The sequence below is a fragment of the Crassostrea angulata genome, chromosome 8 (genome assembly GCF_025612915.1).
Source record: "Crassostrea angulata isolate pt1a10 chromosome 8, ASM2561291v2, whole genome shotgun sequence".
Lineage (NCBI taxonomy): Eukaryota > Metazoa > Mollusca > Bivalvia > Ostreida > Ostreidae > Magallana > Magallana angulata.
The window spans coordinates 6,703,334-6,730,013 of NC_069118.1; the positions used below are offsets into that span (position 1 = coordinate 6,703,334).

Here is a 26,680-nt window from a genome sequence, read left to right on the forward strand (position 1 = left end):
AACACCGAAAATTCAATTTTGATGTAAGTATATACATGTTATTGTACATCATATTTGAAATATAAAAATACTCAAAACACGCATAAAACGCTTTCACTAACTGCGTACCTTACGCCGATATGCCAGCAATACCATATGAGAAAAATAAGTAAAAAGTTATAGCTAATTTGCTCGTTTAATAATGTTAATTTTTCACAATTCGTATACATTTGATTTTTCCGTTTCGTACTCAACTAAAGCCGAATGAATACAATGCTATAACTGATAGACATTCATATGAATATTTATAAGATAACAACATGTTGATAATCATTCATTAGATATAAATAAAAGATACAAAGTAAATCGTTTCTGGCCAGTCTATACCCTTTTTTAGCGATAAACGTGATGATATTTTCCATTCCGTTCCGCTTTCCGTTCCGTTTCCCGTTCCGCGTTTTAGCAACATGCACCCATACATACATGTCTGTGTTTTCCGTATGCAGAAGGATTAGTTAAGATCAGCTAAAGGAATTCATTATTGTGTTTTAATTGGATTATCATTATGATGTTGACCAATTTAGGTAAGCATAATACATGTAGTAGCAGTAGCAGAATATAATGAGATGCCAGCATACATATATAAGTTTGCGACGTTTTCTCTTAAGGCCCCCAGAGTAGCATCAGGGGGTGATTTTTAAAAACAGTATTTTTTCAGATTTTTTTCTCACAATCCCCTCAATTTGAGCATGCTGATTTCAAATTTAACAACCATTTCATTATAACTTTTTCCATTGCATCACAATTAAGAGGCAAACATGGGTACCCTCACGCAATTTCAATAGGCCAATTTTCTGACTTTTAAAAATATCTGACCTCACATTATACTGAAGAAAATATATCAAATAAAAGGTAACTCAATGTCTTTTAAACCTTTTTTGGGTGTGCTTAATCAAAATATGAACTTAATTTATTGAAAATAAGAATTTTTATAGCCTTAAAATACTAATAAACACACCTACCCTCTGTCACCTTGACTACCGCACATGGAAAATTACATTATTCTTGTATTAAAGTCTACACAGATACCATTGTTTCATTAGGTTTATGTTCACAATCCCTGACATTGATAAAAAAAAAAAGATTTATAAAATTGTGTAATTATCAAATTTAATACTATATAAAATCTACATTGATCATTCTTCCTTTAGAATCACTGTCCTCTTTTTATATATACCTCTCCTCTATCCCCTCTTCACAAAACAATTGAAACTGAAAAAGAATAAAAAGAAATGGTTAAAAAGAATTGAAATGATAATTATTATTCTTAAATGTTGAAGAAAATGTTTTCTTTAGTTTTTTATAATGATACCCACATTTATTTGAATGTCTCAACTTTAGTATGAACTGAAGGTTTGTGTTAAATTTAAAATAAAGTTTTAAAAAATCACAATGAACAATAGGAAACTTCATGCAAAGAAAGAAACAACAAAATCTTATTCCTAATGTATGTAATACCAAGTCAAAGTAGAAAAACACACTTAAAACTCTATGGATTTCTTCTATATTTGCTTTTGTAGCTTTGTTCTGTTTAATTATTGTTCTGTTTAGTTATTATATCTTAATGTACATCAACTGTGTATAAACTTGATAAAAAGTGATACCTCACTACTTCTTGACATGATCATGCAACTGAAACAACAAAAACCAAACTTCTCAACAAAAGTGTCAGCTGCTTACACTGAAATATGTGGTGTCCTAGCAGTAGCACCTTGTCTAAAAACTCAAAGAGATACTTATTAACAAATTATATAAAAATATTTACAACTGCAAAAGTCATATCTAATAAAACAAAGTCCTCTTTATTCTGCTGAAACAACAATCTTTAGATCTCCCTTCTTGTAATCATCAAAAGATTGTATGCATACACTGCTGGATCACCCTCATATTTAACATTATACCATTGTGGAAATCCTGGAAGAAGAGATATGACAAAACCTTTGTATACTCCGTCCGTGAATTAATGCTCAATTCTTTTGCCTACTAGAAGAGGCAGTCCTTCATGCTCTTTTTCATGAGTTGGAACAGTAAGAGTCAGTGTCAATACATTTTTTTAAGGGTATCTAATGGCAACTTTGTGTATTTACCTGATTCTGTCCTACTACTTAAATTGAAAACTTTTTTATCCGCATGCTTCTGATGAAGAACATTTTTACGAAATTTTATTTGAGACTTCAAAGCTTTTCTCTTCTCACTTTCTTTATCCAGTCTCTCTAGTCCTTCATTGAGCTGGTTTAAACTTTGAAATAATCCATAATAGCATATGTCACTTGTAAATGCCTCTGCTTTCTTAATTCTATCTGCTTCTTTCCTTTCCAATTCTTTTTGTTTTTCTTTTTGATGCTCCAATCTTTTCTTTTCTATGATTTCTATCATTTCTTTGAACAAACAACGTATCTTGATTCCTTCTTTTCTTGATTCACTAAGTAATCTGTCCTTCTCTTCTTGGTCAAGTCCACAAAGCCATTCTCTTGTCTTATTAAAACTATACATTAAAAAGCTTTCATAGGTTAATGTTGTTGCATTTGGTCTTGTTCTCAGCAGTTGATCTAATTGGCCAAAGGTAAATTCTGGTAATTTATTATGCTTCATAACAGATCGTGTTTGTTGTTTCAGCTCTTCGGTTGGATTCCAAAACTGTCCTCCAGGAAGATGATCCTCTACCATTCTTTCTAACAGTTCTTGTATTGCTTTGAAGAGGCTTTGCAAAAGAGGAAGAAGAATTTCATCCACTTCAGTGTCTTCACTTGCAAGATGTACGGTTACCCTGTCATCTTCGTTTATTGTGGTATTAAATGGAGTTACCTCACCCCTGATAAATTTACAACATAATCCCACATCATTAGATGCTTCTTTAAGGAAATCTGTCAATGTTTTGAATGTTTCATTCATTTCAAGAATGTGTCCTGGCTCCTCCAGTTTTCTCCATAGTGGAGCAGATATGAATTCGGATATTAATCCAATTGATTTCACACCAGCCAGAAATAGAACTTCTTTAATGTCCAAATTCACTGCTTTCAGAAGACTTTTTGTTGTGCCATGAACAGTGTCAAGGAAATAACTCATATCTTTGGCATGGTAATAAATGCCTTTACCCAACACAAAAACTAAGTTAAATCAATTGTGTTTAAACCTTGTCTTTAAATTTTTTTCATTTTTTTCCTTAAGATGGGTTTTCCATTCCAGACTTGCTCCACTCTTTTCATCTTCGCCCACAGCAAACGCCTTTGAGGAAGTTCTGAGCAACCGCAGTGTACCACTCTCAGATCTGTGGTATCTCTTTAGCTCGGCATGTACAGTAGATCCTTTATCTTTTCCATCTGAATGGAAAGGTTCAAACTTTTTCACACATAACTCACACACATCTGCCATTCCTACTAAAAGGTGGAGGCCACAAAAAAAAATGATTCATCTTTGAACAGGATTTTTTCTCCTCCTTGTCCATGTCTGCCCATCCGTCAATTACTTGAGGCAAAATCTCAAGTCGGTATTCCTCAAGTAACCTATTAAAAGCTTTTTCTGTCGAAGCTCTGTCCGACATAGTATCTCGAACGTTGGCCAATATTTGATAACCAACATTCATATTACCTGTCAATTCTTTTACATGGCAGCTATTTGTAATGTCACTAAGTATCTCCTTGAATGTGTCTAATGTACAAACACCACTTTTATTCAACATTTCCCTAAGTCCAAGAATATAACAGTTTTGTTCAGTCTGTAACTAAATATGCTTCTAAAGTTTTCCCATATTTACGTGTTTCATCTGTGTTTATGGTAGAATCTTCTTTTTTAGACAAAACTGTGCCTAACTGTTTTTGTGAGACAGCAATTTTACTGTCAACAATAGTATTGACTGTTCTTGTGGAAGGAATTGCATTAGGTTTTTTTCCATACAAATGCCCTACTGTTTGAATAACTTTCTCTACTTTATCAGATGGTACTTTAAGATCTGTCAAATTCATTACACATTCAACAGTGCTGTTTGTGTACTTTCGCTCATTTGCATCAAAAAGTATGACTTCACTTTGATCTTCTAGCAAAGTTTCTAAGTAATGAATAGATAACCCCTGATCATTGACTTTTTCCTGTAGACTACTCAAACTTGTATTATCAGACTCTGCCTGCAGATTTAGGATTTGTTTTTTAGCACTAGCAAGTTGAATATGTGCTGATGTTAATTGATCTTTAAGTAATGAATTTTCTTGTCTGAGATTTTTATTCAGTCTGTAAAACTTACTACTCTTTGCTTTTTCTGATTTTAATCTATTGTCTTTTAGTCGTTTTACTGATTGTACTTCTCTCATAACTTTATCTTTTTTCTTGGCATCCTCCTCAAGTTTTTGGATTTTAGTTTTAGAACTTTTTTCTTTGTCTATTTGTCTTTTCAGTTTTCTGTCAAGCTGTTTACATTTTTCATTCAAGTCTTTCACTTTTTTTCTCCTCTCATCTAAAAGTTTTAATGTATTAATATTTGGAGATTTTTCCTCTTGTAAAACATATGTTTCTGTACTCTGTAATGTTTGGGTGATTGTACCCACAGGTAAAGTAAAAGGTAAGTTTAATTTTTTTTTTATCATCGCAACGCTTACTTGCACTAGTCTTAAAGTGTCTGTGAATTTTTGACAGAAAGGCAGGTTGATTTATGGATACTCTGGGATTGTTTGTCAACTTTTATATCCAAAGAAGCAAATCTTTAACTTCCAATTTCTTCACTTTCATATAATTATAAAGTTCTAAGATTACACCAATGGGTAAAGTATTTGTAATAAAGGGAATGCTTTCTGGGCTATCTATAAGACAATCTATAGGTATTTCCATTTCTCTGCATGCCTCCATTTTTTTTATATCAATGGGATTTGTTTGTTGTAGCTATTTTTTGACAAGATTTGTTGTTCATTTGGAAAGTTTGGACAAGGTAATTTTCTGTATATATGTGGAAGGTTGTTAATTTGAATGGTCCTCCCATTTCTGTTTGACTTGATCTGCTGTTTTTTAATAGGGAAGATATGATTGTTTGTGTTTCTTTTTCATTGGGTGTGTGTGACATACCCATTTCTCTCTCATCATGTTCATAGTAAATGCCTGTTTGATATGATGGTTGGGATTCTTTTGTCTGTGTTAAGACACTTTGACATGAAGATTTTGCCTTTTTTCTATAATTCTTTAAAATTGATTGCGAAAGTTCACCCTCTGAATCACTGGAAGCATCCGACTCCAAGAAGAGTAAAGGACTTTCAGGTGTTACTGTTAGCTGATTCTTAAAAAATTCCTAAAAAATAATTTTAAAAAGTGGTCTGCAATTACAGTTTACTTGACAAAGACATTTCAATTTAACATTTCACATATGCATTAGATTTATTCATATCTTTAACTTTAGCATTTAAATTAATTAATTAAATTTTATATTTTTAATTATTATAAATCTGCAGAGCACATATCAATTTATTATGATAAATGTGTAAGCTACACATAACTGACCTGGGTCTCTTCAGGGTCTTCTAGAAGTAGAAGTTCTTCATGTGGCTTTGACATAATCAACTTTCACTAATAATTCGACAATGTGACTGTCATATCGTTCTGCAAGTGCAAGAGTTTTGGTGGCGGTCTTCGATTAAAACTTGCAAGATAATGCCATCTAACGACAGAATGAAATGTTTCCATATGTTTATAAATCAAATATAATATATTTTTGATTTTTTTTAAGAACATAACAACAGGAAAACTTACTGAACCGGAAAAATCGGCGATTTAATGCATTGTTCTAAAGTACACACAAATCAAAACATTAGAGTTATCGTTCTTGTTCGTTTGACCCTACCGGATTGAAAATCAATTTAACATTATTATCCGAGCAAATACTTATTACCTAAACATTGTTTTAAGCTTAGAAAAGATCAAATTATTCTCAAATGACCGTAAAATCTGCGTATATTGTCGATTTTAGGTCTTGCAAACCTTTTTTCTCGCTTAAAATATCGATAAGTTGCCATTTTCTTACCACATGCTTTCTTTAAATATCATATACGTCATATTTGAACTCATGATTTTAGTTTCACACCATTACTTTCGTATTTTAACCCCAGGTTTTATCATATAAGACCGGGAAAAATCCCAAACACAACGAGGTCAACTTTTTATGATTGCGGGAAAAGTTACCGCCAGCGCCACCTAACGACGGCGCCCAATGCTACCCAGAGTCAACGCTAAGGGATCTCCTTGTTCCAGCGTCAAAAACTTTTGTGGGTTCTGTGTTTTACTTTAAGAACCAGTAGATCTTAATAAATCTATTAAAGGCGAACACAAGTTTCTGTTGAATCAAGTGTATTATACGAACAAGTTGTAAATGTACATCGAAATGGCTCTCTCTATCCTAGCTCTCTTCCTTCTGGCTCTGGCTCCCGGCTCTTTCTCACATTCTCTCTCTCCCCCTTTTATACACTGCCCAGAGACCTAACGATGTTAGGGCATTAGGGCAGCAGGCTCCAGTATTAGGGCCTGCTACACCATTAGGGCACCTGTTAGGGCAGCAGGCTCCAGTATTATGGCCTACTGAACTATCAGGGCACTAAAATTAGGGCACCATAATTAGGGCACCAATTATAAAACAAATTAACAGTAGTTATTTATAAAACAATAATGCATAATACAAAAACACTACAAGTTCTACTTTCACTTTCTAAATGTGATCTCCCTTTGACAGCATAGTGTATCATCATCTTTTAATATTTAAATAAGCTTATCATCGTTACCTATCCTATCGCATTTGTAAAGTTTCTGTCATTTTAGTTTCAAAAGTTATTTTTTTCATTTGTCAGACTGCATACACTATTGAGTTGACCCCATATTGACCCTGTATAAACAATTTCTTATTAAATTTGTGTATTACATGTAAGTAGGTGTAGACACTTATCATTTTTATATGAGTTATAATAGGAAGGAAGGAGTATTTCTTTCTTAATGTATTATAATACATCAAATACAATGTAGGTCATGACCTTATGGGACGGTTCTGACCCCACGAAACAGGAAAATACAAAATATCTTCTAATGTCATTATGATGCATCAAATGGTGTAAAGTACATTAATGACCCCCAGGTGTTGTCTTTAAACCCCCCCCCTCCCCCCCGCCTTAATGAAATAGGAAATGATATGATACACTGTATATTTTGTTAACTTCTGAGATCTGAGATCCTCATCCCTAAACCATATAATTTAATTTTGCTCTTTGTGTTATTGCGCGTAAAATTGTGTATAGATTATGCCCCCTTGGAGACACCCTGACATTTTAGAACTAGAGATAATAATGTATTTTATCTTATTCATATGTTATACAGTACTTTTTGATCCATGTGGGTAATTCCTAGCCCAATGATGTCAGTGCTTTGTTAAGGAGACTTAATTTACAATTGCCCCAAATAGGCGAATATACATGGAAGTGATGCATATAACATTTCGTTCATAAATCTTAAAAATTAAATTAAGCAATTTCCAAAATGTTAATGTTAATCACGAGAGAAAAAGCAATCAGGAAATGATTTAAAATTTGCTACTGTACACATGTAAGAATGTATTAAGAAGACTGAATCTTTATAACCAGGTTAGATTGGGGGGGGGGGGGGTAAATGTGCAGTATAAACATTTATAATTTGAATCATTTATTGTTATTAATTCTAACTTGTCAATGAATACTACTTATTGATCCCAAGGTAGAAATATGACCTCTGATCATATCTCAATAGATCATTTGTCAATTATGCAAGGTGTAAATATAATTTTTTTTAAGAATAACATTTTTTACCAGTTTATAAAAGTTTTTAGACACCCAAATTATATTTTGATTTTAATTGATAATTCGACAAGGGGGGGGGGGGGGGCAGTTTATATTTGAGTTTGTTTGGGAGTGGGGGTTCCAAGTCATATATTTGACAATTTTTTAATGTAATTTAAAATAAGACAAAGCCATACTACAGTCATGAACATGAATAGTATAGAACAAAACACAAACTAATACATGTACATGTATATATATATATACATAGAAAGTATTACAAAACAGATGATTGATCTATATCTGGGTTCTTTAATTGAATCATATATCATGTACATATTATATTATTGTTTCTTTGTTCAAGGCATTTAAGACTGTATGTAGGTCATCATCCAAAGTGCTCTTCCTGAAATTATTAAATATCATAAAAACCATTGAGATCCCCACCTTAATCCAAAGATATTATTCCTCCTCAGGTCATGCAGGCGCATCAGATCATTATGGCATGTCCTGACCCCCTTAGAATCAGAAATTGTCAATTATCTTTAAATTATTGATGTTTGATGATCCTATCTCTATTTAATCTTTATTATTAAGTCTCCCGAATGAAATTTGGAGACTTATTGTTTTTGTACGGTTCTTAATACATGTATTATTATTATTCATCTTTTTTTTCTTCTTTCCTGCTCTGAACTTGTTTCTCAGAGATGGCTGAACAGAATTGTACAAAACTCTAGGATATGATAGGCCTGCATATCTAGTTGTGCACCCTGGTTTGATTTCTCTCATTTTGGGTTAGACAACCACTTTTCAGGGGAGGGGGGGTGTCAAAAGGGTGTGGGGTCTAACATTGAACCTTGTAGGAAGAATTGTAGACTCTATTGTAAATGGTAACTTGAAAACAGACAAAGATAATAATATAGGGTTTTCATAATCATATATTGGCTGTTACTGGCAATATATAGGGTTTAGTAGATCTGACCCCTGGGGTCATCTCCACGCCCAGGAATTTGAAATTACCATATATCTCAGAAACTGTTATAATCATGACTCCTAAACCATATATAATTATGTTTCTGATGTCAAGGGGCATCAAATGTTATGTAGGTCATGGGCCCTGTGGGTGGTCCTGAACCCCTCAAACAACAAGTCCATTAATATCTTCAAAACAGTTGAGATCCCCACCCTTAAACTATATATATTCTTGTTCCTTGTGTCAAGGGGCATCGAACGGTATGTAGGTCATGGGCCCCGGGGGTGGTCATGACCCCCCTTGAACAGGAAGTGCACAAATATCTCGAAAACGGTGTAGATCCCCACCCCATAACCATATATATTCTTGATCCTTAAAGGGCATCAAAAGGTATGTACTGGTAGGTAATGGGCCTCAGGGTTAAATTTAATTTTTCAAAACCGTAATGCACATCTATGGAACAGTTCCTATCATATCCCAAGATATGATGTGTCTATCCATTAAATCATAAAAGGAGTTCTAGGATCTATGTTTTTTTGAAGTGATAAACGTCAATTTTCTGCTGCTTTTTGACTCCCTGGATGAAATTTAAATTTTTAAAGCCTTACTGCACATCTATAGAACAGTCCCCCTATCATATCCCAAGATATGATTGTCTATCCATTAAATCATAAGAGGAGCTCTTGGATCAATGTTTTTTTTTAGTGATAAACGTCAATTTTCTGCTACTATTTGACTCCCTGGATGAAATTTAAATTTTTAAAACCTTATTGCACATCTATAGGACAGCCCCAATTATATCCCAAGAGATGACGTTCCTACTCCAAAAGTTGTAAGAGGAGTTCTGGGAACCATATTTTTTTGCAAAAAAACGTCATTTTTTGTTGCCCACTGATCCCCTTAATAAAAAATTCTGGAACCTGGTCACGCCTCAATATGAGACCCCCATTTTGGCTACTGCCAAAAAAAAAGACGTTTTTGAAACCAGTTTTTTTGTAAAAAACGTCATTTTTCAGCCATTAAATGACCCCCAGGACAAAATTGAAAATTCCGAAACCTTAGTGCGCATCTATAGGATACCCTAAAACATATTCCAAAAGACGATTTGTCTACTGTTGAAAATGTAGGAGGAGTTTGAGGAAGAAATTTTTTTTTGTGAAAAAAACTCATTTTTTACCAATTATTTGACTAACAGAGAATTTTTGAAACCTTTTTACAAAACAACATGATACCCCAAATCAAACTCCAAGAGTTCAGTTTGCTGGTTTATAACATGTAAGAGCAGTTAGAGAAAGTAAAACGTGACGGACGGACGGACGGACGGACGGACGGACGGACGGAACAGGGTAACAACAATATACCCGAACTTTCTTTAGAAAGTGCGGGTATAATAACAGTTTCTTTTTCTAAAACACTATTTTAAAGCGACAGTACAACTGAAAACACGTGTGTGATTAACTTCAGATTTACCCGTTGGGAAATAAGAAATAACGTTAATTGTAATAGTTGAAATACATAAAAACCCCTTTCCCAATTTCCCATACCCAATTAACGTAATTATGTGCTTCCGGAAATTTAAGGGTTGTACAAACCGGAATATTCTTATATCGTTTATTTGTACCACGTGGACTTTAATTGACTGTAATTGACACGTGCTGAAAACTACAAGATCTTCGTCCGACTACGGTCATCATGGTATACGAGGTTAAAGGGACTCTTTAAACGGAACACATTATCAATTTCTCGATAATTCATTGATGGTTTACCAATTTTGGTTCAATTTAAAATGAACAGACATAAATATGTTAAACAACCCCTCAAGGGGCCTCATTTACAAAAATAAATTTAGGTTGTAGCAACTCCATAGATAAACACGAAAAATACATGCTTATTGTGGTTATTTTAAAAATTTTGAACAATTTTAAGTAGAAGTAAAAATGACATACTTTTATCAACAAAATGTCCAGGAGAATTTTTGCGAGCCCTGTATTGTGTTTTGTTTACAGTAAATACGCATGCGTATTAGTATAGAAGGCTGAACACCGGAACACGTTGCGATGTATATGTTTGATAGGTTATAAGTATTTATTAATTTTAATGAAATAATATGATTTATTTCATGGAGAACTTTGTAATTTTCTGAAAGTTTATACATTCATGAGAAGTACCGATCGGATAATTTTTTCAAGTCAGTTTTTTGATATGATGCGCCGTACTGTCTCTCTGATGTATTTAAATCGTACCTTTGAAACTAGACTGACAATGCCTGTCTGCTATGCACGTGTGAGCATGACAGAGAGAGAGGGGACTAGCCTACATTAAACGGCATTCATCGCCAAACGACAATTCGCATTGCGCAATGAACTTGTTTTAGCTCACCTGAGCTGAAAGCTCAAGTGAGTTTTTCTGATCACCTTTTGTCTGTCGTCCGTCTGTCCGTCTGTCTGTCCGTCCGTCTGTAAACTTTTTACATTTTGAACTACTTCTCTAAAACCGCTTATCCAATTTCAACCAAATTTGTCACAAAGCATCCTTATGGGATGGCGAATATAAATTGCAGAAATAAAAGTCCGATCTGTATTCAAAGCGGAGAAAACTTTGAAACTGTAGAAAAAGGGGGGTGCATTTCTAAAAATCTTCTTCTCAAGAACTACTGAGTTCAATTCAACGTAGTTTAGCATAAATTATCCTTATGGGAAGGAAAATATAAATTGCAAAAATTAAGTTCTAATTCTGTTTCAAATCTGAGTTATTACGAAAATAATAATAAAGGAAAGGCGTGTTTCAGCTTGGGTTCGGCATCCGGTAAAATGGGTAGGCAAGACTTGGCCTGGGCAAATCAAAAGATTGGCAGTTATTAATCTGCCAATCTCATTAAAATTTCAGGATATTTGATGGACCAGTAATATTTGTATTCGCTGTAGATATTGCCGCAAAATAATGCGTATTTGGAATTGACGATTGCCGATCTGCCCCGGCTTTTATTTTGCCACGGCCCGGGTTTGCATACCCATTTTACCAAGACTCGTATTCCATACTTCTAAAACGAGGTTTTTTGTTTAAAGCAGCCATGACATTATACGAAAAAGGATCGATCTTACTATGATGAATTTGTTTGTTATGCAACAGTTCGCGTATAAAGGGAAATTTTTGAAACATGCAAAATATATTGGTGCCGATTTTGTGAAGTAAATTGAGGCTAAATATTTTAATGCGTTGACAGTTTTCACACATGACGTTGGTGTCAGCTTGTTCTGATTTTCGTTTCGTTTTCATTAATTATGCTTTGTAACCTGGGAACTCTCGTCTGTATTTCGTGATTTTTACGTATCAATTCAAACAGAGACTTCGGTAAATCAAACAGTTAACTGTTTACCTGCGCAAATTAAGCAAAATCTGATGTATCAAAAAAGTACTGAAATACAATTCATTCTATCGGTAATTCGGCATTATCTTTTGCGTAATGGTAGATTAATGCAATAGGTTTTGTTGAGATGCTCTGCATTTTCTCGAGTTTATTCAGTTTAAATAGAGTTTGATATCGCTGACGGAAATATGTAGGTATATACTGTCACAATCAATAGATTTATTCATTCTTACTATTTTCCTATAGGGTACCTCTGATTTTTATTCTATGTTCATATCCTTTTTGGTGCCTCAATTTTATCAATTCAGGTATTGGTCAATATTGGACTATACTCGGACTGTTCTATTTGTTTACTATGATGCTATAAATACCCATGTTTTGGTCAGTGAGCCGGGGTCCATTAGCACGCACTGCAGTAGTAACACGATGTATAGCTAAGTGTATTTTTTACGGTAACCATCTCCATTAGGGGTAAGTTCGTTTTTCCTTATACTTTAGTCTTGTTTATAATATTTAAGACTTTAGGTAACTGTTCTTATACGTGTTCGATAGTATTTTCGTGTTAACGTTTTACATACTTGTTTATTTACCGTAGAGTTATGGTGCGTTTGTGTGACAAGCGTGGTTTGCTAGTTTATTTGTGAGTTTCTATTTCGTAGTCTTATACGGCGTTTTTGGTCATACATTGACTGTTTTGTAATGTTAAGGGGTCTTATACACTTAACTATATTACATGTTAAGAGGTCTTATACGCTTAACTGTGACTGTGTTTGATACGTTGAGGGGTCTAATACACTTAACGGTTTTGTAGAGCGAGTATTGTTCGGTGTGATTGTATGGCGTGCAGTTGCGGTAATTAGGTAAATAAGTATATTGTGAAAGTGAAACGTTTAATTGAAAATATTGTTATTTATATATTATTAAAAGGTTCCAGCAAGGCTCCAGCAATGTCCCAGTGATGATTCGGCCATAGTCACCAGTGTTCCGGTATTGAACATCTTACCACCCGTGTAACCTCCTTCGAGTATTCACTTACTACGCTGGAAGCCGGTGGACGGAAGCCGTCATCTTAGGACGTGGTACCGAAGGAGGACACATTGGAGGAACACTGGAGGGACACTGCTGTCCAATATACCACCATAGGACATTGACGAATCAGATATTAGAAACATTTTTTTTGTTAATATTTTGTGTGTGTGTGAATGTGTATATTTGTAAATTTATTGATTTTATATATAGATAAAGATTGTAAATACTTATTGTTGTTTTCATTGCTTGACTGGTTAGACACACGACGGCTGTCGTGACATATACATGTATATATATGATTCATTTCGAAAAAATAAATTGTGTTCTTTATTTGTTATAGTGCATGTTTCTTGTGTTTAATTGTTTACAATTTCTATTTACTAACCATATTTGAGTGTTAAGCTTCGGATTATAAGCAAGATATAGAGATTTGTTCACAATTCTGTTTGTACACAGATCTTAAAAACTAAAGATTAAAAAAGTAAAAAATTTGTCAATATTTATTAAGGTGGCTCGACACACCAATGCATTATTTGATGGATCGATGAAGAATTCTCTTTGAGAAATGATTATTCAAAAAAGACACCTATATCGGCCTCTGATTATTTTATATGAATTTTTTTGTATTTTTTTAGAGAAACCGGAAACATCGTGATAGCTGCGAACAAGATATATTAGAGCTAAAAATTTGTTATCAATAAATGCACAATACAATTATCTATAAATACATATCAAAAACGGCCAGATAAACTTTGAAATATTTTTGTAAAAAAAATATTGATGAAAATGAAAAAAAAGGATTGTAGATATTTTTTAAATCTATGGATAAAAACTGCAGATAAACTGTTACTCGCATTTAACAATTGCTGTACAATCATATTTCAACAAGAAATTGAAACCAAATAGTGAAATTAAAGTATAAATGGAAAATTTTAAAATCGAACCGATCCCGATTGTAATTAAACTGATCCCAAACGAAATCACATAAAGTTAGAATGAATCAGAATTTTGCAAAAATTTCAGGCTGTTTAGCTGTAAAATTGTTTCGTCATTTACTAACTTTATAATTTATATCAATTACTTAGAAAAAAACTGCAGTTTATTTGTAAAATTTCAATTTTAAAATAATTCTGATCGGGATCAGTTTTTTTTCAATCGGGATCGGCTCAAATTTGATAAATAGCAATTTTTCCAAAATTTCGCATTTTCATTTCAATTTCTTTGTAAAATATCATTATTTAGTAAATAGTTTATGTGACTATATGTTATTTTTAAAATTTTATCCATAGATTAAAAAGATATTAAAGAATTACAATTTTGATTTTCAGAAATATTTTTTTAATTAAAAAATTAAACACTTGACCAAACGATCTTTGGCATGAATTTATTTATAATTATATTACACATTAATTGACAACAAGTTTTAAGCTCTAATATATTCTGTTTGTCTGCAAAACAGTTTTTCCTATTTCACTGAAAAAATACAAAAAAATTCGTATAAAATAACTGAAAGCCGATATTGATCTCTGTTTTGTGGAATCATGTTTCAAAAAGGATTCTCTATCGATCCATAAAATAAAATTTTGGTGTGTCGAGGAACCTTAAGAAAATTTTCAAAGTCTGATCTTCCAGAAACCAACTTTAACAACTTATTGAATTGTAAACTTAACCTTTTTTCGTCATTATTACTCCTACTGTACATGTGATCCTTGACTGTGTTTGTGTACATTTGTATAAACTGATTTTGAACCTCAAATACCAGTGAACTGGTCTTGAGTGAATAAAAGAATTGAAAATCTTAGGCCATTCTTTTTTTTCCATTTTAAATGCTGAATAGGAAATACCAAGTTAAAAATCTTAAGCTGAATGTAATAAACTCATGTGAACAAAATATGACTCAAACCTAGGGGAACTGTGAGCTCTGTATCTTGCTTAAAATTCTACGATTGACGCGGAAATTTTGGTTGAAGATTAAAAATTCTTTATGAATTAGAGTATGTTAAATACTTGTACAAACAAAATAAAAGAATGATATTCTGTATATACCTACTCTCTGGGGCCCCCTCTTTATACAATAAATAATGTGAAATCTACATCAATTTTTATAGTTTTTCAGACACGAGTAAATAAAAACGACATCTTTAAAACAGTTTCCATAGTTCTGACACATTTCTGTTGCAGGGATAAAGTAATTATCGCTATTCCTAAGAAAATATCACAGCGGAAAATTATCCTGGTTTGTACGCGAGGTAAATAACAGTCATTTAATTATAATGGAGAAGACATTAAAATTTTTGAATGTTTTTAATTTGAGGAATTAAGCACATTGAGGTACAATTTTCTTCTTCACATCTATACATGTAGGATTTTTAAAATAAAATACAATAACTATTAAATTTTTTTTTAAAATACAATAACAAGTAAGTAGTTGATGAAAAAAATGTACCTATATGCTCTCATATATTTTGATCGCTTTACAAAGTGGGGGGGGGGGGGGGGGGCAGAACGAAAATATTGGAAGTTAACAACTTAACAGCGTACCCCTACCAAATGTTTAGTTTTATATCTTGCGTAGGATTTTCTTATTCTGGTAAAAAATAGTACTTCATGAATGTACAATGTCAAAGATTACGTGTATGCAAAAATAAGTGTAAAATTCGAATACTTGACAATATTTATTTTTTGTTATTCTACCGAGGGACCATATGGCACAATATCTTTTGAACGCCCATTGTTGCTCAGGTGAGCGATGTGGCCCCATGGGCCTCTTGTTGTAAGGTTGTTGAAAAAGGCCTGTTGATATAAGGGGCCAGTCCTCTTAATATCCCAGATAAGTTGATTTGATCAAGCAAAATGGCTTATATAAAATTCTTCCATAACGCAGATATGATTTAGGTAAGACTTATATTTTTTATATTTAAACTAATTGCTACTGTTAAGAATAGTTACCATACTCTCAAGGAATAGAGGCAAGGTTGCACTTACAAGTTTAATTTGAAGTAATACGATTTTTAAAAATCTTTAAACATGTACTACGACCAGACAGACTTGGAATTGGGGCCAGGCATGATTAATTCTTTTAGGCACCGATATGTGGATAGGCTTTGTAAGTGTCGAATTTAAAAAAAAAAATGGTAACAGATCGCGGAAGAAAGAGTGCCTTAAATGACTCCAAGTTCAACGTTCATAAATGAACTTTCATGATCTGCCTGTCATATTCCTTTCATTTGGAAAGATGAAATTTGCACAAGCATATATTGTTACAATAGAAAAAATAACTTTGTTGTAAATATCGATATACAGTTTCGTATCAAAAGTATTCGTAAAAATAAAATTGCGGCGATGTAAAGAAAACTAGGTCATCAATGTTTATCGTCAGTCTACATCATTTTACAAGTTTAATCTTATCTCAGCATTTTGTTAAACGCCCCTAAGCCTTTATTAATGCTTTGATTTTGAGTGGAATGCTCTTGTAAAGGTCCTGGATGAAGTTAGGATGGATATTTTCACCATACATGTTATGCGTTTCCAGGTCATTTGGAGATCTCTAATTTTGTACCCTTTTAAACAATTCCTGTTTTAATTTCCGCCAGCAGTTTTCAATTATATTGATGTCAGCTCTTTAAGCAGTCCATTGAATTGTTGGAATATTCTCTTGTTACATAAATTCCTTCCCATACCTGGCCCTCTGAACGGGGCATTGTCATCATAACATTGGTAATCATTTGATGGAAAGTGTCCTGCAACAAAAAAAAAAATGATTGCCTATAAAAAAGAACCTTATTGTAAAAATTAATATATCTGTGCATTAGTTTCTGTAGAAAAATCATAGGCCTTCAGGGGGTTTAAGTTTTTTAAAATGAAGGGTCAAACAAGAACGATTGTTTTTTTTTATAATAAATTTAAAAACGAAATAGTCAAAGTGTTATGAAATATTGTAGATTTAGGGTCGTTAAACCATAACTTTCTTGGTAAAAAGGAGTTATACTAGGGGTTAAAAATTCACCAAACATGACATATTTGATAATTTGTAAAATAATTACAACTGCTTGAATCCCAAGCATAGATAACCAAGCCAATAAAGTTTTGCTGTTTTTACTCTAGGTCAGAGATTGGCCAAAATAAGGGTGTTAATCTCCACAGAGAACGTACCGGTATTTACGTATATTATATTATTTGTGAAATGAACTGATGAGAGTTTTTAAGATAATTTATACCATAAGATAGAACTGGAAAGTGTTAATCTGAAATTGAAATGTACATCTTCAAATTTTCGACAAAATCATATGATTGTTATTTCAATGCATACTCTAGAATACTTGATTTATTGCGTGGACCCTGAGGTCCACGCAGAAAATATATAAGCGAGGTTAAACCGGATGCTATGGGGAAAATTCAGCCTGCGCATGAGCTAGTCTGGTTCCTGTGCGTAAAGGGTTGCTCAGGGAACCAGGCTATCAAATGAATCGGGATCAGGATTCTATGCTATATGCACACATAAGTTCAAAGGCGCTGTAATTGTAGAGTTGTCGGTAAACGGTACAGAAACAAAGAATTCCTTTTAAAGAAATGATCGGCATATGATATGAATTATCAGTATTATGAAATAAGTTAATGTTATGCCGAAACTACAACAGGCATCAAATAGCATAATTTGCAATGTTTTGTTGTTTTCCGAAAACTTCCCGATTATGAATTATTAAGCATTTAAGTATTATTGAATAATTATGTGACTGTATATGATGGATGACTGAATAATTCTGTCACTATAAAAGTTAAAATCTCAAATAAATTACATCAAAATATGAAATTAATTTACACAAAGCTGTCACTGCAAAGTTAACAAAGTTAACAAAGCGTAATGTTTGCGCAAATAGTAGAATTCGCCGAATGCTTGATACTATACATGCAGTCTTCATTAATAAAGATCATAATTATTTTAGAGGTATTGTAAGACTTGAGATCCAAGAATAACTCCAGATATATATTAAAATATGTATTAAATGAAAAGAATGATGAAAACACAGAGTATGACAAAGATGATATATCCGACAGACGGACACACTTGGCTCCAACGACTAACGTTTATCACACGCGGACTCACACGCGGCTTTTCTCAGCAGTTCCAAGAACCAGTCCAAAAACTCACACGTGACCTCTGGTAACACTAAATACCCGATAACACAAATACACACTTACACTTCCTCCCCCCTTAAGAAGCGTTTACAATAAATCAATTAAAAAGCTAATAAAATGCAAATTGTAAGTAAACAGTTAATTCAAACGGAATCATCAGGAACAATTAAGTCCTTGCTAACGATAATTGTCTGTCTAATGACAAGGTCTTTTGAATGGATGCGCAGGAAATCACCATACACTTTGGTCACGCGAAAACCAGTCTAAAAATGGGTTTTCCGGAATTTCGGGCCACTTAAAGTCTTGAGTGCTACTCGGTCACCAACACCAAACTCTCGAGAAGGTCGAGTCGCTGTATCTTGTTGACGCGATTCTTTTGCCTTCATATGGTTCTCATGACAAAAGTCCCATATTTCGCGCATACTTTCTTCCTCCTCACGCGGAATCATATTCTCCTCTGGATCCAGAAAAAGCTGTGACACAGAACTCTGACGACCATATAGTGCATAAAATGGTGGAATCCGTGTTGTTCTGTTTGGTACGGAATTATGAGCGAGAACAGTTTCCGGAAGTACGGAATCTCAATCGTCTTCTGAGGTAGCTGCTTTCTGTAGCGAACTTTTCAGGGTTCTATGTGAGCGCTCCACAGGGTTAGCTTGTGGACGGACAATAGGTGTAAAACTTTGCTTCACACTCCAGCGTTCACAAAACGATGCAAAGTTCTGATAGGGTAATCTTATCGTTGACGAGTTTGGTTAGTTCCCGAGTTCTCTGAGCACCAAAATGTCCTACGGAATGACATTTCTCGATAATGTCCACTTTAGCTCGCATCTGACGGGTCACTGCCATAACAGGTAACTCAATCTCATCGTCTTCTATAGGGGCACGACTTAACGCGTCACTAACCGCATTGTCACATCCTTTCACATGTTCCATATCAAATTGATATTCGCTCAATTCGAGTGCCCAACGCGAACATTTTGGTTTTGATGAAGTCATAATAAAAGTCAAAGGTATGTGATCCGTTCTGAGAAGAAACTTCCGGCCATACACATAATCTCGAAACTTTCGAATTGCCCATATAATAGCTAAAGCTTCATGATGAATGGTAGAATAGTTGCGTTCTGTCTTGGTAAGTTTTTTCGACGCATATGTGATTGCATGCTCGAGTCCATGATCATCAGCTTGCAATAATACACCAGCCAGTCCAGTATCACTAGCATCAGTCTGCACAATGAGTATGTGAGCTGTGTCGCTAAAATCAGGGTGTTTCAGAACAGGTGATGACATCAAACACTGACGTAATACCTGAAAAGCAGATTCGGTAGACGAATTCCAAATGTATCGCTTCGACTCAACGAGTTTGCTCAATGGTAACGCAATATCTGAGTAGTTCGGTATGAAACACATAAAATATATACAAAGTCCTAGAAAGGATCGGACCTCTTCCCATGTCCTTGGTATGGGGTAATCTCTGATTGCTGTCAGGCTGAATACCCTTTTCAGATAGCTTGAATCCCAAATAATTGACACTTTCCATAAAGAAATGACACTTCTCCGTTCGTAGTGTAAGTCCTGCACTTTTGAAACAGTCAAACACCTTTTCTAGGGTCTGTAAATGTTCTTCTAATGTGGAGGTGTGAATGAGACAATCATCAAGATAGATAAGTACATGCTCAAATCCTAAGCTGCCTATAACATGGTGCATTACTCTCTGAAATGCAAGCGGTGCAACTTTCAAACCAAAACACAGTCTCTGGAACTGATACACACCACAAGATGTCTGAAATCCAGTAAGACGACGACTGTCCTCCGTCAAAGGAATCTGGTTGAAAGCAGAACACATGTCAATTACACTGAAGAACTTGGAGTTTTTCAGGTGCATCATCGCCTCCTGTGGGGTCATCAAAGGGAAAGTTTCATCCTGAAGTTCAGTGTTAAGAGAACGAAAATCGAGGCAAAATCGCTGAGTTCCATCGCGTTTCCGTGCGAGAACAATAGGCGACAAAATGTCAGTTTTGCTGTGTTCAATCACTCCCGACTGTAACATTGACTGTACTTGACTTTCAATTTCAGCAGACATTTTAGGGTTGAACCTGTATCTACGAGATCTCACTTTAGACAGATCAGCATTTTTTTTCAGTTTCAGTTCACAGGGATATTGGCGAGCACATCCTAGTCCGGTAAACACATCCTCTTTGTATCTTGACAACAAATTCAATAACTTGGACTTTGGCTCTTCATCTAACTGACCGATGTTCCATGAAGGTTTGGCAGAATTTTCACACAACACATGATTAACATTACACTCTGTCTGATCAATGTTACTATCATCTAAGGTACTCCTGTGATCTTTCACTTCTGTAGCCAATCCAACTGTCTGGGCTTTGTAAACAGACTTACTGTAGGTATCTGGGTTCATCACAATATTCTTTGGGTTTTCTGTGGACAACACTGTGCGACCAAGCAGTAATCCAGATTTCTCTTCAAACTCACTCAAACGTTCAATGGGGACAGACGAACTAGACGAACAATCGACTGCCACACGCAACACACGCTGTGATAATGGTGGGATGACTGAATTTTCAGTCAGACGGACATTCATAACTGACTCTGAGTTCTGTTCAATCACTGATCCAAACTCCACTGAATTCTCTTGAGGCTTAAGTGTGACTTGGTCAAAATTACACATAATGTCCCAACCGATAAGAAATGTATCATTGTCCACATCAAGCACATGTAAGGAACAAGGTACTACGTTGTCATCAAAACAAATGTAGGTTTTCACAACACCATTAGTCTTTAACGGTAATGATGACGGACCAGTTAAAACAGCACTAGTATCTTTCAAGTCAAAGCCATGCGGAAATGCCTCACAAAGCATCTTGTATGAAATACACGAGACGGATGCTCCTGAATTAATTACTGCATTAGTGACGAGTTGTCCAATCTTCACGGACTTTGTCGGATACGCATCGTTTGAAGTTGAATCATGAACTTCATTGACTTTTCCATTTCTCTGTGGACCATGGTAATCTTTGTTTGGACAGTTCTTGGCCAAATGTCCCCGACGTGAACAAGAATAACACTTAGCACTTTTCACCCAGTCGTCTGGTTTTCTCTTGTCTTGCTTGTCCTGTCGATCCCTCTGTCGTTTGTGACACTTCTTAGCAAAATGTCCAACTCTGTGACAATAATTACATCTCAGATGAAACACATTCGAAGAGGGTTTAGAACTCTGAGTGTCCGTATCTGCTAGCCGTCTAGCTACATCAATCAGATTGTCAAAATTGGGCATCTTAGGCTCCTGACAAATCACAAGCTGTAGCTGGTCCTTCAGCTTGGGGTTGTAAATACCTTCAACGAATCGATGTGCACAAAGTTCTGACCGGTTTCCCTCAGCGAAATTCGGGTAGGCCTCTTCACATTTACGATATATTCTATGTCGATAATCATCAATAGACTCACCTGGTTTCTGTGTAATCTTGTGGAAATCCGATGCAGCTGTCTGCCGTTTCTCGTCCGTGCGATCTATTTCCTTGATCAGTACTGCCTTCAACAAGTCGTATGACTTCTTATTGTCATTATGAATATCACGGAATACTTTCGTGCACCATCCGGTTGGTAAAATAAGCGCCAACTGCTTCAGTTTCTTGTTAGAGTCCCAATCAAATCCCCAAGACTTGATTTCGAAAACATCGTCAATGTACTGGGTGAAAGTCATAGACTTCGGGTCGAACATCGGTATCTTCTGTTCACTGGACGCCGCCATCGCTGTCGTACTCCAAACGTTTCACGCACGTAAGTTCCAAGCTCCACGCTGCCACCAAATGTAAGACTTGAGATCCAAGAATAACTCCAGATATATATTAAAATATGTATTAAATGAAAAGAATGATGAAAACACAGAGTATGACAAAGATGATATATCCGACAGACGGACACACTTGGCTCCAACGAATAACGTTTATCACACGCGGACTCACACGCGGCTTTTCTCAGCAGTTCCAAGAACCAGTCCAAAAACTCACACGTGACCTCTGGTCACACTAAATACCCGATAACACAAATACACACTTACACTTTGAACCTAAACTCTCAGATGAAAAGTCAGGGCTATTACTATATAATACAACGTACAAATTTAGTGGTTAAAAGTAGGCGGCTAGAGTCGGAGGAATCTCAGATAATCTTAAGACTTTCACTTTTTCGTTGGAAACACATGCATATGGTCCACGTATTGCAGTCCTTTTTTAAAGGACAGCAACTTGTTAAATACAATTTTTCAGTCTTTAAGCACCCTTATCATTCACCTGTAGGTATTAAATTTTGCACTTGTTCCAAGCTCTTAAGCTTATTCAGTGAGTGATAAATATTTGGCTGTTTCATCATATTCCAATGTATTTATACTGTACAAAGTTTTTGAACACACTCTTTTATTTTGCTAGACCCCAACCCTTACACAATATAAATAAGATAAGAAGAGAACACGTCTTTTAAAATCTCATATGTGTTACATAAAAAACTAATTACAAAAAAGTATCCATGAGAATAAAAAAATCAAAAACATTTGGATACAATAATAAAAATCTGAACTGAATTGAATACATGAAGTTCAATTATTAATTATTTTATATCTTTTCAGATGTATTTGAAAAAAGTATACTCGAAAGAAATCAAGTACATTTTTTACATATTAAACGATAGCAAAATTATACATTAATTGCAATGCTTTTTTTTTTTTAGAATAAGCACAATCAATATGGCGGAAGGTGGAGTTGGGCTTGACCCAGTAATATGTGATCTTTGTGAAGACAAACCAGCACAATTCTTTTGCCGGACATGCGATGGCAATATGTGTATAGATTGCAAAAATGACCACAAAAAGAAGAAAATGTTTCTACGCCACGATGTTGTGAAAATGACCTTAACTAGAAAAATGGAGCTAGACGGCTTTGGGTATTGCAATGTACATCCTGAAAACAAGTACGAGTTAAGTTGCCAATCATGTGAAATACCAGTCTGCACAAAATGCATCTCCGGCAAACACAACGGTCACAACATGAAAGATATATCGACTGCTTATCTCGACGCCAAACGCAGGATATCAGAAATGATGAATGAAGTGGACAATCATCTTATCCCGACCTACAGACGGAATATAGAGGCATTGGAGTCGGTCTTGTGTAATGTGAAGAAACAAAGTAAAGAATTGGAACAAACAGTTGTACAACGATCAAAGAATCTTACGGACTTCATTCATTTGATTGAGAAAGAAGTCACTCAAAAATCACTTGTTGACAGTGCAAAATATAGCAATCAAATTGCTGCAAAGAAGAAAGAAATTGAAAGCCACCTTTCTTTTTTACAGAAACTACGTGCATCTTTATTGGAACAGAGAGATGCCAAGAGTATGACTGACCTAATTTTGTACACCAATGAAAATTCAAAACTTGCAGAAAGAGAAATAAAGTTCCAAATACCTTCCTTTCAACCAGCATATTTCCTCAGCGATGTCGCTTTTGAGAAGACCCTGAATATCTTATTTGGATTACTATTGCCATCAAGGTTGGTAAATCAAAAAGACCCACATTTGGTCTTGGTGAAGGCAAAAAAATTAAAGGAAATAAAAACCACCATAGAATTACCCTGTGGTTTGAGTGTCTCTTATCAGAATCAAGCTGCCGTGTGGGTCCGTGGGTGTGAAAACCGAGTTTATAAAATGGACATGAATGGTACGACTCTGGCTACATTTCCTACGGAAACTGGCTTTGGTAGGCCATCTGAATTGATTGAATTGAAAGATGGAAACATATTGTACACTGATATGGAAAATAAAAAAATAAAAAAAGTAGCAAAAAACTTGCAGAAAATGGGCGAAATTAAAACCGAATGGTATCCAATTGGAATGTGCCTCAGTCTTAGTGGCCATATTCTAGTCTGTGTCGCGCAATTAAAAGTATTGGAAACAAACGAATCTGACGTAGGAAAAATTTTGAGAATGAATTACCAAGGGAACATTTTCCAAGAAATTCAGAGAAAGAGCAACAATGAAAATCTTTACACTCGACCAATTTGTATTTCAGAAAATGTCAACCAGGATATCTGTGTGTCAGACTGCACTAAGTGTTCCGTTATTGTTGTTGATCGCACTGGCATATTTCGGTTTGCTTATGAAGGAGGTTTTATCCAAAACGATGACAGGAGTTTTGGTCCCGTAGAGTTAGACACCGATAAAGATGGAAATATTCTCATTTCTGATGAAGAAAACAGCCTTGTTCATCTGCTGGACATCGATGGGCGGTTTTTGCAGTACATTCTGACGGCAAAAGATGGGATTTCAAAGCCTCGAGGTTTAAAGGTTGATGACGAAGACAGACTTTGGATAACTGAAATAAATGCCCAACGCATCAAAGTATTTCAGTACCTTGATTAAAAAAATTTGATTATTCAAGAAAAACCAAACATCTATACGAGAGAAACAAATATAGCAAAAAAAAAAAAAAATAAAAAAAACGAAAAATATATGTCGATAGTGATTGTATTATATGATTGTAATGTTTATACATCGCATTGTAACTCACGATTGATATCTACATGCGTGTTTGATGCAATTGAAAACCCCAACATTTTGACGTTATGTAATCTGTGTATTTAGTGATTTTCAAAATCAAATGCATGTCACAAATAGGATTTTATCGACTTTAGTGAATTTAAAATCATTTTTTAAAAAGAAATTTAAAAGAGAGCATAGAATTTTAAATGAAAGATATTTTTTTTGAGAAAGTTTAAGAACTGTTCACAAAGAGTTTAACCATGCAGCATTAAAATAAATGTAATGTGGTTTCATCAATATTCGTTGAATACCAATTTTCGTGAATTTCGTTGTTAAGTTGATCCACGAAATTAAATGTTCATTGAAGTTAAATTTCAACTAACATTTTGTATTGATAGGATCATTGGCCACGAAATAACGTATCTTTGAAACTGTGGTTTTCAGAAAATCCACGAAAATTGATACCCACAAAAATTAATGAAACCACAGTATTTAGAACATATGTTCATTTATTTCAATGATTTATATACACATATATCTAAAGTACGACTATCAGTAAACCAATGATCATTTTTCCATCTCCAGTTACTTTCAGTATCATGGGCTCATATTGATCAGACTCCAAAAAAATGATTCTGCCATTTTGAGAGATACCCTGAAAAAAAAATTCATAGCTTGATAGCATAAAAAGTAATGTTTTGTGTTCAATCGATGATTTTTGGGATTCTTTGGATCTACTTGAAGACCTTTGTATCAAGGAATAAATGCTATTATTATTAAAATAAGGCAACAATCTGTCTTGTTGTGATGCCAAGCTTTTAAACACAAACAATTGCGGTGTGTTTATCTCTTGGAAAATATTTTCTGGGATATCTGTAAGAAGTAATATTTACAAACGCTCCCATCGAGGACCAAATGGCAGTCTGTGGTTCCTGATCTATGTGTGGGAGACATTAATTGTTCTTCTTAAAGACTTATCCACTGCACGGATCGAGTGGCCGATTGAAATCAATACTATGCTTTAAAGATTGTTGATGGCCTGGTACGCAAAGCCGAAGTCAAGGTAACAAATGATGGGAAACCAATCAACTACATAAGGCCAATACCAGATATTATTCTTTTAATGCATGACGTGTGACATTCTCGTTGTTGTACCGCGATTCACTGCATTGCTAAATGTTTTGGTAGTATTTGTTTGTTTAAATTTGATATCATTATTTATTTCATAAAGAAATATGTTAATATTCGGTTTATTGTATTATATAGGAGTGATATTTTCAATATCAGGTGGGGAGTGTAGTGTAATTCATTAATAACATTAATTTAGCTCCAAATGTATGCTAGAATTATCTCCTTTTTTAATTAACAGCACGTGCCAGCACACAAGACGAGAATTTTTCCATTTGGAAGCTTGTGGTTATGTGAGCTACTCTGTTGTTTAAGCTTATGAAAACCTTGCATAATAATTTTTCTTAGTATAATTTACTTATCAAAAGATTTAGACAGCAATGATGCCAACATATTACTTTGGATGGACTTATTTTTTGCCCAGTTTTAAATATTATTCCACTATATTTCAATACTTTGAACTGTCAGAATGCTAAGAATTACATTATATATGTAAAAGTTTGTGTAGGATTTATTAGTTTTCATAGTCCAATTATTTTCCATTTTTTAATGTATGAAACGCCTTTTTGTGTGAATTGGTTTCATTGGTAGTCTTTTAAATGTGATTGTTTGTTCTTTTGTAGCTTTTTACCTGCTTGATTCAATAAACAACATAAAATGAATACATGCAATATGGTCCAAAC

At 34.4% G+C, this 26,680-nt stretch overlaps 1 protein-coding gene and 2 long non-coding RNA genes across 3 annotated transcripts; 2 read left to right on the forward strand and 1 right to left on the reverse strand.

Annotated features, from left to right (window-relative positions):
• Positions 1-1,132: 1,132 nt before the first annotated feature.
• On the reverse strand, positions 1,133-5,984 carry LOC128161740 (uncharacterized). Its single transcript, XR_008240405.1, has 3 exons — positions 5,518-5,984; positions 5,227-5,308; positions 1,133-1,251 (listed from the first exon to the last, which is right to left on the reverse strand). It is a non-coding gene; the product is annotated as an uncharacterized LOC128161740 (long non-coding RNA).
• Positions 5,985-12,357: 6,373 nt separating this feature from the next.
• LOC128160070 (uncharacterized) lies at positions 12,358-13,407 on the forward strand. Its single transcript, XR_008240231.1, has 2 exons — positions 12,358-12,619; positions 13,076-13,407. It is a non-coding gene; the product is annotated as an uncharacterized LOC128160070 (long non-coding RNA).
• A 2,559-nt stretch (positions 13,408-15,966) lies between these two features.
• LOC128158062 (E3 ubiquitin-protein ligase TRIM71-like) lies at positions 15,967-26,045 on the forward strand. The gene is made up of 2 exons (XM_052820747.1): positions 15,967-16,072; positions 23,060-26,045. Exon 2 carries the CDS (start codon positions 23,076-23,078, stop codon positions 24,747-24,749), a length of 1,674 nt encoding a protein of 557 aa, XP_052676707.1. The 5' UTR covers positions 15,967-16,072; positions 23,060-23,075; the 3' UTR covers positions 24,750-26,045.
• Positions 26,046-26,680: the final 635 nt, after the last annotated feature.

Excerpts from the sequence above, each read along its gene's own strand:
- LOC128158062 (XM_052820747.1), top strand. The coding sequence starts at position 23,076 with ATGGCGGAAGGTGGAGTTGGGCTTGACCCAGTAATATGTGATCTTTGT.